The 17,296-nt window shown below is 39.4% G+C and overlaps 1 protein-coding gene across 1 annotated transcript in view; it reads right to left on the reverse strand.

Annotated features, from left to right (window-relative positions):
* Window positions 1–2,538: 2,538 nt before the first annotated feature.
* The window catches only part of LOC306845469 (pericentrin-like), a 40,116-nt gene continuing 25,358 nt past the window's right edge, over window positions 2,539–17,296 (reverse strand). The window contains exons 31-54 of the mRNA XM_079378302.1: window positions 16,585–16,605; window positions 15,835–16,071; window positions 15,528–15,695; window positions 15,264–15,416; window positions 14,918–15,079; window positions 13,657–14,652; window positions 12,313–12,483; window positions 11,588–12,088; window positions 10,670–10,772; window positions 10,391–10,563; window positions 10,107–10,301; window positions 9,640–9,810; window positions 9,342–9,537; window positions 9,030–9,252; window positions 8,749–8,899; window positions 7,446–8,132; window positions 6,530–6,700; window positions 5,509–5,667; window positions 5,240–5,404; window positions 4,822–5,048; window positions 4,447–4,541; window positions 4,213–4,354; window positions 3,950–4,080; window positions 2,539–2,963 (exon numbers count right to left, since the gene is read on the reverse strand). Of these exons, the coding sequence (XP_079234428.1) occupies window positions 2,920–2,963; window positions 3,950–4,080; window positions 4,213–4,354; window positions 4,447–4,541; window positions 4,822–5,048; window positions 5,240–5,404; window positions 5,509–5,667; window positions 6,530–6,700; window positions 7,446–8,132; window positions 8,749–8,899; window positions 9,030–9,252; window positions 9,342–9,537; window positions 9,640–9,810; window positions 10,107–10,301; window positions 10,391–10,563; window positions 10,670–10,772; window positions 11,588–12,088; window positions 12,313–12,483; window positions 13,657–14,652; window positions 14,918–15,079; window positions 15,264–15,416; window positions 15,528–15,695; window positions 15,835–16,071; window positions 16,585–16,605 (5,442 nt within the window). The 3' untranslated portion in view covers window positions 2,539–2,919. The remainder of the gene's footprint in view (window positions 2,964–3,949; window positions 4,081–4,212; window positions 4,355–4,446; window positions 4,542–4,821; window positions 5,049–5,239; window positions 5,405–5,508; window positions 5,668–6,529; window positions 6,701–7,445; window positions 8,133–8,748; window positions 8,900–9,029; window positions 9,253–9,341; window positions 9,538–9,639; window positions 9,811–10,106; window positions 10,302–10,390; window positions 10,564–10,669; window positions 10,773–11,587; window positions 12,089–12,312; window positions 12,484–13,656; window positions 14,653–14,917; window positions 15,080–15,263; window positions 15,417–15,527; window positions 15,696–15,834; window positions 16,072–16,584; window positions 16,606–17,296) is intronic.

A 17,296-nucleotide genomic window follows, 5' to 3' on the forward strand; every position in this document is an offset into this window, starting at 1 on the left:
CTCGTGAAAATTGAGGTATGAACCATATTAAACGCTGAAACCTGAGCTGAACTACAGCAGCAAGCTCGATGGTTTTTCTCCATTTGAATGAATCCAGACCGATACCAGAATCTGAAAAGATGTTTTATATAACTTAACGTAGTCCGAACTTTACAGTCCGATTCACAACATACATAAGGGAATTGCATTTATTTCAGCGCATGCGAAGATGACGTTGCTTTGTTTCATGCAAACGTAATTTTTGACGGCCATATATACAGGTCCTTTTCAAAAAATTAGCATATTGTGATAAAGTTCATTATTTTCTGTAATGTACTGATAAACATTAGACTTTCATATATTTTAGATTCATTACAACACAACTGAAGTAGTTCAAGCCTTTTATTGTTTTAATATTGATGATTTTGGCATACAGCTCATGAAAACCCAAAATTCCTATCTCAAAAAAATTAGCATATTTCATCCGACCAATAAAAGAAACGTTTTTTTAATACAAAAAAAAAAAAAAAAAAAAAAAAAAAAAAAAGGTCAACCTTCAAATAATTATGTTCAGTTATGCACTCAATACTTGGTCGGGAATCCTTTTGCAGAAATGACTGCTTCAATGCGGCGTGGCATGGAGGCAATCAGCCTGTGGCACTGCTGAGGTGTTATGGAGGCCCAGGATGCTTCGATAGCGGCCTTAAGCTCATCCAGAGTGTTGGGTCTTGCGTCTCTCAACTTTCTCTTCACAATATCCCACAGATTCTCTATGGGGTTCAGGTCAGGAGAGTTGGCAGGCCAATTGAGCACAGTAATACCATGGTCAGTAAACCATTTACCAGTGGTTTTGGCACTGTGAGCAGGTGCCAGGTCGTGCTGAAAAATGAAATCTTCATCTCCATAAAGCTTTTCAGCAGATGGAAGCATGAAGTGCTCCAAAATCTCCTGATAGCTAGCTGCATTGACCCTGCCCTTGATAAAACACAGTGGACCAACACCAGCATCACTGACTGTGGGTACTTGACACTGGACTTCAGGCATTTTGGCATTTCCCTCTCCCCAGTCTTCCTCCAGACTCTCGCACCTTGATTTCCGAATGACATGCAAAATTTGCTTTCATCCGAAAAAAGTACTTTGGACCACTGAGCAAGTCCAGTGCTGCTTCTCTGTAGCCCAGGTCAGGCGCTTCTGCCGCTGTTTCTGGTTCAAAAGTGGCTTGACCTGGGGAATGCGGCACCTGTAGCCCATTTCCTGCACACGCCTGTACACGGTGCCTCTGGATGTTTCTACTCCAGACTCAGTCCACTGCTTCCGCAGGTCCCCCAAGGTCTGGAATCAGTCCTTCTCCACAATCTTCCTCAGGGTCCGGTCACCTCTTCTCGTTGTGCTGCGTTTTCTACCACACTTTTTCCTTCCCACAGACTTCCCACTGAGGTGCCTTGATACAGCACTCTGGGAACAGCCTATTCGTTCAGAAATTTATTTCTGTGTCTTACCCTCTTGCTTGAGGGTGTCAATGATGGCCTTCTGGACAGCAGTCAGGTCGGCAGTCTTACCCATGATTGCGGTTTTGAGTAATGAACCAGGCTGGGAGTTTTTAAAAGCCTCAGGAATCTTTTGCAGGTGTTTAGAGTTAATTAGTTGATTCAGATGATTAGGTTAATAGCTCGTTTAGAGAACCTTTTCATGATATGCTAATTTTTTGAGATAGGAATTTTGGGTTTTCATGAGCTGTATGCCAAAATCATCAATATTAAAACAATAAAAGGCTTGAACTACTTCAGTTGTGTTGTAATGAATCTAAAATATATGAAAGTCTAATGTTTATCAGTACATTACAGAAAATAATGAACTTTATCACAATATGCTAATTTTTTGAAAAGGACCTGTATATTTATTTGTTGGGTATCCTTAAAAAAAAAAAAAAAAAAATATAAATAAAATATATATATATATATAACATAACACTGATTATTTCCAGATGTCCAAATGGGCAAAAAGCAACCCATGTTTCCAACTTGAGGAAAATTTGAAGTCACATGGACCATCATAAAGCTAACATCCTCCATAAACATATATCACGTATCAAAAACATTAATTTATCCAATATTTCACTTTAAATAGAGACTTCATGCCTTAAAGAGGTATACATTATTGTCCAGCAATGAATTCAATAAGCAAAAGACACTTCAAAAAGTGTTACGATATATAAAATACGCACAAATATTACTCCGTTACTGACCGATTCAGCATATTGAAGGTGCATACCGTTCAAAGATCTAATGTTAAAAAGCAACTACATTTTTTCCACTTTCGATTTGAATTTGAAATGTAATCTTGAGATCACATTAACCTGTACGAATTTCTTTCTTCAGCTGAACATAAAAGATATTCTAAAGAATGCGGGTAACCAAACAGTTGTTGGTCCCAATTGAGAAAGAAAAAACAAATACTATTGCAGTCAATGAGAAATAGTTTCCCCACATTCTAAATGCCAGAATCTTCATTTTTGGGTGAATTCTGTTTTTTTATTTAAATGACAGACACCAGATAACTCCATTTAGACTAAAATATTTATTGATTTTCGTAGAAATACGGTTCATAAAAGAATATAAAACATTTTTCAAAACATGTCCAACCATGTGCAGTGACATCCATTCAAAATCACTAATTCAAGTGCAAATGTCTTAATAAATGCTTACTGTGGACAAGTAAAAAAATATAAACTGTGAACATACAGACCTTTCAAAAATTGTATACAAAAAGTGAAAACATCTAGCACTGGTTTAAAAAAACAACAACAACAAAACACGTTATTGTGACAATGTTTCAGCTAAAATGATAAAGCATAACAAAAAAAGATGGCAATTTAAAATAATTTATGAATGTAAAAAAACTAATTTGAACAGACTGGCACTAGTGATCAGATTTCTTCATTCATCGGTCAGATTTTCTGGCATATGGAAGCATTGATGGTGAACCTGCAAAAAAACAAACAGAACATGATTAGAAATATCAGTTCTGCATTTGCCTAACCTGCCAGCCGCCCTACACACAGTGCACAGGCCCATGGGAGTATTCATGATGCAGACAAACAGGCATGCACACCTGTGTGGTCAACAACTCAAATACAGCCAGGTTCTATTTTCTAGAAACCACTTCTGCTGATAGCTCATCGTATCGGGGAGGCTATGCCTCCTGTCCGCTCTGGGGACTGCAAGATGGTAAGGTCAGAGATCACAAACGGCCATTATTTAAGGTTTTGGATTCTTTAAACTTCAGTGTTAATAGGGATCCTAGTAAAGTAAAAAAGACTAACCATCTTGTGTAATCAGTTACAGAAACCAGGTCCAAGTATAGTTTATTTTTGATCAATTCTACATTGTAAACACAAGAACACCTTTCACACTGGTTTGGTGATGTGCTTCAGTTGTCCAGTAGAGGTTTTTTTTTATAAATTAATTCTATTCAGACATTGAATTGATCAAAATTGACACTAAAAACTTGTTACAAAAGACTTCTATTTCAAATTAATGCTGTTCTTTTAAAATTTCTGTTCAAAAAACCCCAAGAAGAAACGGATCACTGTTTCCCCCCCAAAAAAAATTAAGCAGCAGAATTGTTTTAAATAAGAAATGCTTCTTTAGCACCAAACCAGTGTCACATGATCCTTCAGAAATCATTCTAATGGGCTGGAGACTGGAGTAATGGCAGCTTTGCCAATCACAGGAATAAATTACACATTAAAATACTAAAACTGGCATTTTAAATTGTAATAAAATGCCAAAAATATTACAGTTTTAGCATATTTCTGATTTAGCATAATTTTTTTCGTGAGCATGAGATTTTTTAAATCAAACTTTGTTGTACGAAGCTATTGTCTCAATTTGAACCACTCAGATTGGAGTGGTTTCTATGTAAAAGATGACAGTAATTTTAGGTCATTTCCCCACTGGCCTCATCCTACCTGGACGACCGGCTCCAAGTCGCTGCTGGACAGTCTCCAGATGTTGGATATACTCCACAAGGGAACGTTCTTGATCTTGGGAAGAGCTGAAGGAGCGTTCAGCTGGTCCCAGCACTGAACTTGTGTAGGTTCTTTGTGTAAGAAAGTAAAGAGTGAAAGTTAATGAATCCGACATTTGTAATTTGAATTAAAAACACTTAAAAGGGAAAACCAACCTAGATCAACACTACATACACCCGTTTGTGTAGTAAGAAATATTTCACCTATGATTCAGTCTGAAGGGTGATTTGATTGGCGGCACCAGAGATGAGACCACACCCTTTTGTGCATGATCATGGGTGGGTGGAGAGTTGAACGCAACTCCAGACTGCTGTGGCCTCAGCACTTCAGTCCTCAAGGTAGGAACTAAGAGAAAAGGGCAAACAGCACATAAATTACTTATGATTTAAATCACCTGCAGAACTACCAAATCAAGTCTGAACAACTTACACACTTACCTGTGCTTGTTCCTGTTCCATGCCCGTTAACTGCAGCACTGCCTACTGAGATTTTCTTTGTAGCTCTTTGCCATTTCCGGGTGAGGAACTTAAGTCTAGACAAGGCAAGGCAAGTTTATTTATATAGCACATTTCATACACAGTGGTAATTCAAAGTGCTTTACATAAAAGGAAGTGAAATAGTCATTAAAAATAATAGAAATAAAAACAGGGAATTAAAAAAAATGATAAAAACAAGGAATTTTAAAATGATATAGAAATTGATTTAAAATGAATCTAAAAGAGTTAGGAATAGAAAATTACATAAAACACACAGTGCAGTCAGTTCGGACGTAGACCAGTGCTCATTCCACAAATGTTTCACATTGTTCTTACCTTGAGATAGCGATGACTACTCTGACAGATGTTCTGAAGCGGTTTAGAGGTCTGGAGGCCTGTGATTGGCTCAACGTCGGCTGCGCACCCATACGAGCGATTAGCGCAAGAGTAGCCTGTTCGCACTCTTGAAACCCTCCCAGCAGCAACAGTAGATAACGCTTCTGATACACCAGCGACTTCCTGTAACTCTCTGCTCGCAGGTATCTCTCATAGAGCCGCTGCACCTGCAGTTCAAACACTAAAACTTTAAAATATACTTTTAAATTATGAAAAAAACAAACTGTGAATGTGTTTTTAAAGTTAAAATATCAGAAGGTTACCTTCAAATATAAATTTTCAATCAAAAAGCAAACACTACATTAAACAATTAAAAGAAAGGTACTGATTATACATTTAATTCATTAATCCAACTTACCCTGTTATTAGAGAGGTCATTGATGGGTCTGTTTTCATTGCAAGCTGTGACTTTTGAGAGTTCAGCCTCTGCTTTACGTAGCGCAGCCTGAAGAGTTGCTTTTTCCTTCTGCCAGGCCAGCTTCTCCGATAACATACACTGCTCCGTAACAGCAGGAGATTTCACCTGACAGACATTCATTGATTCCATAAGGTCTTGATTGATGTTAAAAGACATCTGCCTTTCAAAAAAGGAGGTTTAAATTAAAAATAAACTGTTAATAATATTACCTGCTCCTGGTGTTTCAGGCTTTGCAGGTCTCTCTCCAAACAGGATATAGTGTGTTTGAGGGAGATCTTCTCCTCACTCAGAGCTGCGAGACACTCAGAGAACTTAGCGTTCTCCTTCAACAAACGTTCCATGAGAGAGTTAGTGGATGAGGTAGAATCCTATTGAGCAGATCAAATATATTATTACACATACATCACATTACAGGATCAAAATCAAGTTGCGGGATTGTGATTCCTGATAACTGCAATTTAAAAAAAAATTGATAGGTTTTATAAAAAATCTGATTGTTTGCAAAATTTGGCCACAAACGATCCTTTTCTTCCCTTTGTGCTTAAGGATAACCAGGGTATTTCTGCACCACCTACTGTCAGAGAGTGAATTCTCATTTCAGTTCAATGTGTCTGCCATCCCCCCCCCCCCCCCATTGGTCTGAACAGACAAGTCACGTGACGATCGGATCAAATTTGAGCCAATAATTTGCATTGGAGTCAACCGTTTTGGTTCCCATTAACGTCCAATACAATGGATAAAAATATACAACTGAATTCCTTGAGCACTGAAACTATTTGGTTACCAGCATTCTTTCAATATCTTGCGTTCCACAGAAGTCAGTCAGTCAGAGTGAGTAAATTATGACAATTTTCTCTTTTGGGTGAACTATCCCTTCAGCACTTGCTTTCTTCTGCGTTCTGTACTAACAGTACAACAAAACCTATTTTCCCTTCATTTTAAAATGTCATACAATTCATTTTGTATCTGTACAAACACTTTCGTCTCAGTGAACGCTTGTGAGAATAAGTAGGACTGGGTAATATTGGGTATATGGTCAGCTGGTCTGGTTACTTCAAATTTAGACTTGGTGTATATGAACAATAATTTAATGCTGACAAGTGTGATTGTTAAATATCTGTGTGATAAATAATAAATGAACTGAAAATTTGCTTGTAAAACAAAACCAGCTGAGTGCGTTTGTGTGTTAAGCTTGGGTTTATAATTTAACTTGGGGCTGGAGAATGTTACCTGAGAGATGTTTGTGAGTGCATTCTGGCCTAAGGTCAGGCCATTGGAGTGTGTTTCTCTCTGCAGGCGTTCTGATGCGAGCCGTTTCTCTTTGTGCTCCAGGTCAGTCAACGTCTGCTGCAGCTGCATCAACCGCTGTTGATCCTTCTCACGCAACACTTCCAACTCCACCTGAGACAATTTATCAAATAACTTCAGTGCTCTTAATGACATAAAACTATGATGATCATGTACATATCAAATTAAAGGGTTAGTTCACTCAAAAATGAAAATTGTTATTAACCATCATCTGTTTCAAACCCATAAAACTGGTTCATCTTCAAAACACAAATTAAAGGGATAGTTCACCCAAATATGAAAATTCAGTCATTAATTACACACCCTCATGTCAATCCAAACCCGCAAGACCTTTGTTCAGCTTCAGAACACACATTAAATATTTTTGACAAATATCTTTTGATAATATCGTTTCTGGGTCTGGGAACATTTCATTACATTGTGGTCTATGCAGGGTCAGAAAGCTCTCGGATTTCATCAAACATATCTTAATCTGTGTTCCAAAGATGATCGAAGATCTTACGGGTTTAGAATGGCATGAGGGTGTTACTGACAATTTTCATTTTTGGGTGAACCATCCCTTTAAAATAACGAATGAAACCGGAGTGGTTTCTGTCCCTTCACTGAAAGTCAAGCTAACCAAAACAAAAACAAGGTGTTGTAAAAATAATACATATGAATTAAGCAGTTGAATCCCAAGTTACACATCTTGTGAAGAGATATGATTGCTTTATGGTGAACTGATTTAATTTAAGTTTTTGGGTCTTATTGGTTTGGAACAACAAGGGTAAGTTAATTTGAACAAAACTGACATTTGTGGGTGAAATATCCCTTTAAGAGAATGAATCTTTTTCCTTACCAGTTTCTCATTGGTGCTTTCCTGTCGTCGCTCATTTTCCACCTGCTCCTGTTTTTCCTGTCTCCTCTGCCTCTCCATCTGCTCCTCTCTCACTCTCTCCCTGTCTTTCACCACTCTCATCTTTTCTTTCATCACATCCAATTCTGTTTGTAACTGAGCAGCCCTCTCTCGCTCTGCCTCTAGAGTGCATCCGACCTCTGTTTTCTGAGTCTGCAGGCCTTCCAGAGAAGCACGGAGCCTCCTCACTTCCTCCTGCTCCTTGTGTGCCTCCTGCTCTGCCTGCTCCGCTTGCCTGCGCTTCCCTTCCAGCACCTGCCCTTGCAGACGTTCCAACATGGCTGCCAGATCCTCTCCCTGACGCCTCTCCTGCTCCAGTTGCTCCCGTAGGTCCTGAATAAACTTTCTGTCATGGGCACTGGCTGCTTCCTGTCTACGCGCTTCCTCTTCTAAACGGCGCGTGTGCTCCTGGGCTTGGCGAGAGAGCGAGTCTGAGAGCTCTGCCGATCGAGAGCGTTCCTCCTCAAGGCGGGAAAGCGCAAGTTCAGTGCGTTCGCGTTCCTGGGCCAGCAGGGCCTCACAACGAGACTGCTCGATCTGGAGCTCAGAGCGCAAGTTACTGGATGTGATACGCTCCTGGTCCAGTGCGGAGGTAAGCTGACTGACATGTGATGATTGCTCATTTAAAGCCTGGTGCAAAAAAAAAAAAAAAAAAAAAAAAAAGACCAGATTGTAATTAGGCTCGTCATCACCACATCAAATTGTTATAAGTTAAACAAACCCCCCACAGGTTTCATAATCCTCAATTTCACCACATAATCAAATTAAATAAATCAATTGGTAATGATTTAAACAAATACAGTGACTACATCTGACTTCACCTGTATATACACAGTATAACGAATCTCAGATGCATGACTGTTTATATAGTCACAAAATGTAAGCTTAGCTATATTATCACACAGGAGCGAAGTAAATTGCACCTTTTTTAGATTCGGAATTCGTTTCGTGACCTTATGTTTTTGAAAAAGCAGCTACAGTGTGTGATGTCATATCAGAACCATTGCAGTGCCTGTAGAAATTTGGCATGCTCAAAGCATTAGACTTGCTTTGGTCACAGAAAATAACAACTGAGTGAATCATTCGATGACTTATTCTAAACACACACAAAAAAAAAGAGCCACCACATACTGACAAAATGATTTAACCCTAACAAAAGTATGAATGAGTATGAATATATAATTTTGATGAACTAATTGGACATTCCCCACCAACAGAAGGTTAATATCTCACAAATGTGGTTCACCTCTCGTGTTTGGTGGTTTTGCTCAACTGTCTGTTGGTTGACGAGTCGCTGGTGCTGAAGGTCCTCCTGGAGTTCCAGCACTCTCTCCTGCTCTTTCTCCAGTGCCTGTAGACAGGCCCGATGTTCAGCCTCAACATTTTCTAGCTTTAGCCTGGAAGATGGACAAACATTTTTCAGCAAAAAAAAAAAAAAACTTATATAATATTTATTATATAATATTTTTTAAGCATACCACTAGTGACGATTCATATTCAAAGAGTCTGCATGCATGTTTGCTGTACCTGAGCTTGTGAATTTGGCTCTTTAATTCATCTTGTTTTTTGTATGTTGTCTGAACCTCTAGCCTGGTCTCCTCTAGCTCCCCCTTCAGCACTGACACAGCCTTTAGCTCCGCCTCCAACTGCCTCTGCTGCTCCAATCCCCTACTTTTCTCAGCTTCCAGAGAGGAGCGCAGATCATGTGACACGGTCTGTTCCTGTTGCAGCCGCAACTCCAGCTCTTCAACTAAACAGTGCACTAAACAGAGTTAAAATCTGCCCGTTTTTGTTGGTTTTCCAATACTTTTTTTCTCAAATGAATTGCGAAAAACATACCATCTTTATGCAGCTGATGTTGCGTTTCCATGCCCTGTTCTTTTGCGGTGTGTAGGGAATCCTGCAGCTGCCGCAGCTGTTCATGGCTCTGCTGAGAACTTGCATGCAGCTGCGCATGCAGGGTGCGCACCTCAGCCAATAGACTGTGGCGGTCTGCGTTGAACAGCTGCTCTAGAGATCTCCACTGCTGCTCCTCCTGAAAGAGAATCAGAATAGTTAATGAATAAAAGCACTTGAATTAATTTAATATGGCAATAGCAGCATCAAAAACAGCATCATATGCTGGGCTTCTCAGCACCTGCTTCTGAAACAGTTTCTTTAACTGATCCAGCAAAGGGGTGAGGTCCATCTGAGTAGTGGTTGCCATGAAAGCTTGAAGCTGAGAGTGAAGCCACTCTCTTTCACGGTCAAACACAGTGCGGACAGCCTGTAGTAGTTCGCGCCTCCAGTCCAAGTCCCCACTGTCAGTCTTCATAATTACAAACAAAATTAAAAAGTGGACTGTTGGATCACACACACACTACTGCACATAAATCACTAGACTATGCTAACTCTGGATCTGCAGTTTTATTTCCAAGTTACTTTAACCCTATAAAGCCTAGTGCATCACATTTAATCAGAAAAAAAGACCTCTGAATGATCAACATGATTAAAACTTTGATGAAAACCCGGCTGCACACAATCTACTACATGTCTTCGGTTGTCTGACTGTTTCATTCCAACTTTAAGGATCTATCGGGTAAGCGATGCACAGATGAGCCTCACCCTGGGTTCCCTGTCAGCCATCCTGCAGAGCAGCTCTCTGAGTGATAAGATGGTCTCCTGTAAGGCCCGTCTCTCCCTCTGCCAGGAGGGAGGCGGGGCAGGCTCAGAATCTGGGTGGGACTGACCAGATGGGGCAGGGCGATGGGACAAAGACAGGATTCTGCAGCTTTCCTGGTAGACACGCTTCAACATAGCCTATGAATGATACACACAGATACAAAAATCACTAAATCGATAAGTTCTTTATGTATGAGTGAGGGTAACATTATAAAGATGTCGTTTACCCGTAACTCAGGTGCGAGTGCCTCATGGCTCTCGTGCATACTGCCTGCAGCGCTATCTGTGTTTTCAGCAGGTGACATTCCTCTGCAGCGCAGATAATCCACAAAATGAGCATCTAAACGCTCTGTATTCTCCAACTCAAGCCTCAGAATGGCCTCCAACTCTGAGCTCACATCTACAAACACAGTAAAATTAACTAACAAAGAAAATGATCTTAACCTTCATTAAACACATCCAGTCTCTATTACAGAAATGCAAGCACCCACAAGTACACAACTCACTGCTGCCATATCCATCGCTGACCCACTCCGGCACAGACACAGGAGAGTTGGAACCAAGTGGAGATCGAGATGGCGTTACATCAGAATTGTCCAATTCATGAACCTTAAAACATAACAGCTACACCATTACCACATCACCACAACGTCAACAGAGAGAACCAATAACATTTGTGGCACTAATTCTAACTATTGCAATTTGTGGCCAAAAAAAAGGTCTATTTTCTGGCATTAAGGCTAGGTGATAAATCAATTAAAATACAAAACTTCATGAGAAACCAGCAAAAGAGAAATTCGTTAATTTGAAGAAATCTCTACTTTCATTAACATTCAACCAACATTTTTCATCAATGTTTTATATATACACATAGTATACTTGTGTTGCGCAGTGCTTTTAGGACAAAAAAAAAAAACAAGAGTACAAATGTTTGGTTGCAAATTATAACAATTATTTTTGATTCAATTTTAAAAGATTGATGAAACAAAGATGTATGAATTTAGAAACTATCAAATGAAATGATACATTTATATTAAAAATCAAAACACTGAAACCAGAATTTATTTTAAAAGGGAATAAGAATTTTATTTGGGCCTAAATAAAAACAACTAAATAAGCTATGCTTACATTCATTCTTGAGGTCGAACAAACACAATGCATTTCCTTTTTTTAATTAATGGCATCAAATGAATATTGTTGAATCAATATCAAATACTACTTCTGACCACATCACCCAGCCTTACCTAACCTAGAAAAAAAGTTCCTAAGTAAAATTCTTAAAATCTATATATATATTAAAATTATAAGTATCTTTTTTTGTAGTGGGGCCAAGAAAAATGTCCACATGATGAAAAAAAAAAAAAAAAGTTTCCAATTAGCGCTGAGACCTTTCTTTGGGGAAAAAAAGTTAAATGCATGCCTACCTTGTCTGCATCCAGGAAGTCAAGCACAGAAAGGTGTTCGGACACAGTAAGAGAGCAAGGGGATGAAGTGTGTGTGCTGGGTGGGACTTCCTCTGAAGGTGGGATAAAAGTTTGTCTGGCGTGTGGTCTCTCATTTTCCCGCTCCATAGGCAAAGGCTTGCTGTGGAGCTCTAGGCTCGCGTTGTGTAGCACACTGAGCTCTGAGAGGTGAGACACCTGCAGACGAGAGGGGTGTTCTTCACTGCACTCCAACCTACGCAGGACTTCTGGTGAAGATAGGGAAGCAGAGAGGGATGGGTCACGGGAAAGGCCTTCAAGAAAGCGGTGGCCATGTTTGGGATGGTGGTCCTGCAGGTTGCAGCGCTGTCGGAGCTGCTCTAACTCCTGCTGCTGATAGACCAGCTCTTCTTCCTGCACAGCCAGGTCATCCTGTAGACTCCGCAGCTCTGCTTTCAGGTGCTGGTTATGGACCTCAAGATCAGCCAACGCACGATCTTTCGTCTGATGGTGAAAGATCAAATCAGCAAACTTGATTTTTACACTTCTGAAAAAAGTGACTGGTGCTTGTGCTCTATGGAATTTATTCTATTAACCTTAAAAATGCATTAAATCTGTCTTAAAGTTGTTGTTTTTTTTTTTTTTTACATTTTGGGTCCATTTGGAATTTATAAAACGGTCATAACTGACAAACCAGATGTGTGTATCAATTAAACTAATCCATATACCTGTCCCTCTTCCTGTAGCTTTTCAGCTCTCTCTGTGCTGGTACTAAGCCCCTCCTTCACAGCTGCTAACTCCGCCCTTAGAGCATCATGCTCCGCCCTCAGGTGGATCAGCTGCTGTTCTCTATCACGTAAAGCAGTCTCCGCTTTAGCCAAGGTCTCTTCAGCACACGTCTGCAAAAATAAACACTCAGAAATGTCAGTTCTTTACACCACACAGAAAATATTTTACATCAGCACTTACAAAACTATAAAGTAGGGCTGTCAAACGAATAAAAAAAAAAAGTTTGTTTACATAATATGGGTGTATACGTGTATATCTATTATGCATATGTAAATACACAAACAGTATATATTTTGAAAATATTTCCATGCATATATTTATATTAATATAATTGATATTATATAAAAATATCTTAAATGTATAAACATTTTTCATTATAATATATATATATAATATGTGCATGTGTATTTATATGTACATAATAAATATACACAGTACATACACATGTACACAAAAACTTATTTTAGATGCGATTAATCGCGATTAATAAATTGACAGCACTAATATAAAGTTATTAATCATGCTCTGATAAATGAGCAGAACTAGCTCAAATCTGCAGCAAGTCATTCGTAAAAATGCATGACTCAACATATCAACTATTCCTATCTGAGCATATCTATTCTCAGTGAACATAAACCAATCCAAAAATGACACAGAACTATTACATGTTAAAGCAATCAAGGTTTTGCCTCCTGCTCAATCACAACAAAAGTGGCTCGTTGTCAGAAAGAAAGAGCCAAGAAATTAAATGTTATTTGCCAAATATCGCTCCATTATACTTTAAACAAAGCAAATATATACCGTGCAGCTTTTCACTTTACCTCATGACTAAACAATCCCAAAATTTAGATCGAGCTTTACAAGTAAACGGTTTAAAAGACTTCAGACAGACTTCCTCTTTCTGTAAATTTACTTCCTGTGTGAGCTATTCTCTCATGTGCCAGAGGGCTGGACTAAATCATTCTATTCTCATCCCTCCCCTTTTTTTCTTCTGTAATTTCAGGCCCTACCCAAACTGCACAAACAAAACACAGTTGATCTGCAACTAATTACAGAATCTGCAAAGCATGAAACCTTGAGGCAACTTCCCAAATAACTCAGTTTACATCATAGTTCATGGCAACAGTAAAGACACAGAGTTACAGCACAAGTCCATAACAATTATAGTTTGTTTATAGAGCAGTTTTGTTCAAATTCCACCACAGTAAGAAAGGAAAAATAAATACTCAAAAACTGTAGTGAGCAGGGTTTGATTTAACAAAAAAGTTTTTCAAGTATCTCACCAGTACTTCTTTTTGAGCTTCCCCTTGTTTAGCAACCGTCTCCTCCTGTTCGTCGAGTAGTTCTTTAATGTAGTTAGTCTTTGATGTCACTTCCTGTTTTAAACGCTCTATTTCTTCCTGGAAGCATCCCTCCCGTTTTCTCAGAGCCTCTCTCTCAATGGACAGATCTCTTTTGCTTGTCTCCAAGGCAATGCTGGTGGCTTTGCCTACTTGGCCGTTTTCCTCAAGCTCATCGAGTTTGAACTGTAAAGCGTCAAGTTCATTCTGATATTCCTCTTCTTTGTTTTGCAGTTTGGAGATTTGGTTTTCCAGAAGCTCCTTCTCAACACACTGGTTCTTCACCTCCTCCTGCAGTCTGCCAAGCTCCTGCTGGACCTCGTCTCTTCTCTCCTCCGCTCTTCTCAACTGGAGCTCAGACTCTCTAAGCGTGGACTGATGAGCTCGCTCTGTATCTTCCAACACTTCCAAACAAGCCGCCAATCTCTCAGCTTCTGTTTGCTTCTCCTCTAGATGGAGTTTCAGCTCATTTGCTTCCTGTTCCAACACTGCCACCTTCCCCCTTTCCTCTCCGAGACTCCGGCCGAGTGCCTCCACCTGGCTTCCATACTGTTCTTCTTGGGAGAGCAACAGTCTTTGAAGAGAGTCCTTCTCTCCAGCTGCTCGCTCCAGCTCAGTCTGTAACTCCTGCAAGCGAGCGCGAGACGACTGCAGCGTGTGGCTGCTGAGCTCCTGGCACAGGCTTTCTTCAGGCGCCCTCTGCTGGCGAGGATGAGGGGACCAGGGGAAGTCCGATGACTCGGGGCTGTCAGTGTTGGGGTCACTGACCTCATGACGGTTGGGGTCAAGCTGGCTCAACTCCTCTTGAAGCTTGTTAATAACCTCGTGGAGTTGCTCAGTCTCTTCTTCCTTTGCCTGCCGTAAACGTTCTTGGTCACAACGAAGACGTTCAACCAAAGAGCGCAGCTCTTCAATCTCAGCTTGCTTTTCCTCGAGAGTCTGAAAATGATAATGAGGACTAGTTACAAACCAGCAGCATACTTAATTGCTACAAAATAAATGACAGAATTCTTCAAATTAAACAAGACACTAAATTTTCCTTGTAATAAGTGTACTCCAATCTTCCTAAATATTAGAGATGGGAATTTAAACAAAAGGAACTATTCTGAATCCTCTTAATTCCAGTTCCATTAATGTTTCTTTTTGTACTTCAGAGTAAGAAATTTGGGGAAAACAAAAACATACATGGACATAATTGTCTTACCTTATTATCATTGGTCATGTCAAGCTCCTGCTGCAGCTGGTGGATCTGCTGGTTTAAGTGGTCAATCTCCAGATTCTTCTCCTCCAGAAGGGCAGAAGGCAGCTGAAGGATGGATTCGTCGCTGCCCTCTTCGAGTCGCTTTGTCAAAATGTCCATGGTCTCCTAAAGGACACAGAATGAGGTCCACCTACCTTTTTAACCCCCTCCAGACAATCATTATCTAAATGCACTACACAACTGGATGAAGGTTCTGTGCTATAAATACAGTTTATCCAAGATTGTAAACATGCTGGCCATACTATCACATTAGGATCATTATACAAGTATACTGAGACCACAGCCTTACCTGCAGATGTGTGATGTGCACGTGGAGCTGTTCTTCTGTAGCTCTGCTCTCTCTGTTTTTGAGCTCCAGCTGTAGTGAGAGTTGTCCGACATCTTCCTCCCTCATTACCAAATCCTTCTCAAGCTCACTTATACGTTCTGACAGCAACTCCACCTAAGAGAAACAAAAACTCTTAAATCAATTTTTATGTAGCATGTCCTAACTAGAAACAAAACAGCCTGTTAAAGGTAAATTTAATATCTCTTTCACTTTTTTTATACTCGCCTGTTGTTCTTTGGTCTGTAGATCCTGTTGTGTGGCTTCCAGCTGCTCCCGGAGGTTGGGGTCAGGGGTCATATCAGGGAAACGATGTCTGGTCTCATCAAGTTTGGACTGTAGGGCAGAGATCTGAAGCTTATTAGCATACTGCTGCTGCTGCAAAGCTTCATTATCCTGAAAGTAAAAACACACGGACCACTATTGGTTAGAACTTTATTATTAATGCTACAAAATAATTACAAATCTCCCCACACATTAATACCCAACTGAAGCAGTGAAAAGTGCATTTTGTATTTCATGTATTTCTGTGCACCTGTGTGAGCTCCTGAAGGTTCTTGAGTGCTTTCTGAAGTTCTTGCTCCAGCTGCGTTCCAGTTCGGCTGGCCTCTGTACAGCTCAGCAATGCTTGCTCCAACTCACGGATACGAGCTGTCAATTTTTCAATCTCTTCATTACGCTCTTCCACATCACGCTGACACTGCTCTTTTGCTGACAACAGTACACTATAGTCTTCCATCTTATCTTTGATAAGAGCCTGAAGACTTTCCACCTGTAAACAATTGCACAAAAAAAGTCATGTGTATCCATAACAAGGGACAGGAACACGTCCTAGTCCTAAAAAAAAAAGCAGTCCAGCATCCATGTGGGAAAACATGCCAAACAGCAGCACAAAATAGCCATAAACTATTAAAGCAACAGTTTTGCTACAGTTGGAGACTTTTAAGGGGGTTACAAGAAGACAATTCTAAAATGAACAGACACAAATGTAAAGTTTAGGCAATAAAGCTATTAAATAAAGCCTTCAGAAGCCACTACAGTAGTAAGCAAAGACATTTCAGAGGAAAGAGGATTTGTGCATGTGTATTCGAGTAGGAGGATAGAAGAGGGAAAAAAAAAAACCATGAATTACAGAAATGACTGATGTATACCTGCTGAAAACGTTTGACAAACAAGAAAATGAATGGACAATATCTATCACATGCTCTACTACTTTAAACACTGCATAAGCCATGCACATTTGCCACAGGACCAGCATGTAAATGACCACAGCTGGATAACATACCTGAAGAACCAAGTCCTCAATCTACAACATTCAGTTAGGGAGAAAAAAAAAAAAAAAAAAGCATCTAAATGAACATTCAAATCATTCAGAGATGTCAGAGGATCAGAATGTCTTTAGGCTCTTCATCACGGACACAGTATGTGAGCAATGAAGAGTAGCAGGTTTTCTTAGATTTTGCTTGGAGCATGGAATTTTTTGTGTTTTCTTTTGCTCCATGATCAGTCTGTTATCGGACCCGAAATACAGGCACATTAAAACTGCAACTGCATCAAGTATTCAGTGTATTGAATAGTGTAAACATATTCTTGAATGCATCTATATAATATAGACTTTTTTATTCTACAAGGCTGCATTAAATTGATCAAAAGTGACATTTTAGACTTCATTTTTATTATTAAAAAGAATCTTTCAAATAAATGCTGTTCTTTTCAACTTTCTAATAAAAAATAAATAAATAAAAATCATTCACTATCAATTTCCACGCAATTATCAAGCAGCACAACAGTTTTCAACATTGATAAGAAATGTTTCTTGAGCACCAAATCAGCATATTAGAATGATTTCTGAAGGATCATGTGACACTGAAGACTGGAGTAATATCTGCTGAAAATTCAGTTCTTAAAATATATTAAAATAGAAAACTATTTTGTACAAATAGAATTTAATATTCCACAATTAACCCATTTTTCTGTATTTTTAATCAAATGAATGC

The sequence above is a fragment of the Barbus barbus genome (genome assembly GCF_936440315.1).
Source record: "Barbus barbus genome assembly, chromosome: 25".
In the NCBI taxonomy this organism is placed as follows: domain Eukaryota; kingdom Metazoa; phylum Chordata; class Actinopteri; order Cypriniformes; family Cyprinidae; genus Barbus; species Barbus barbus.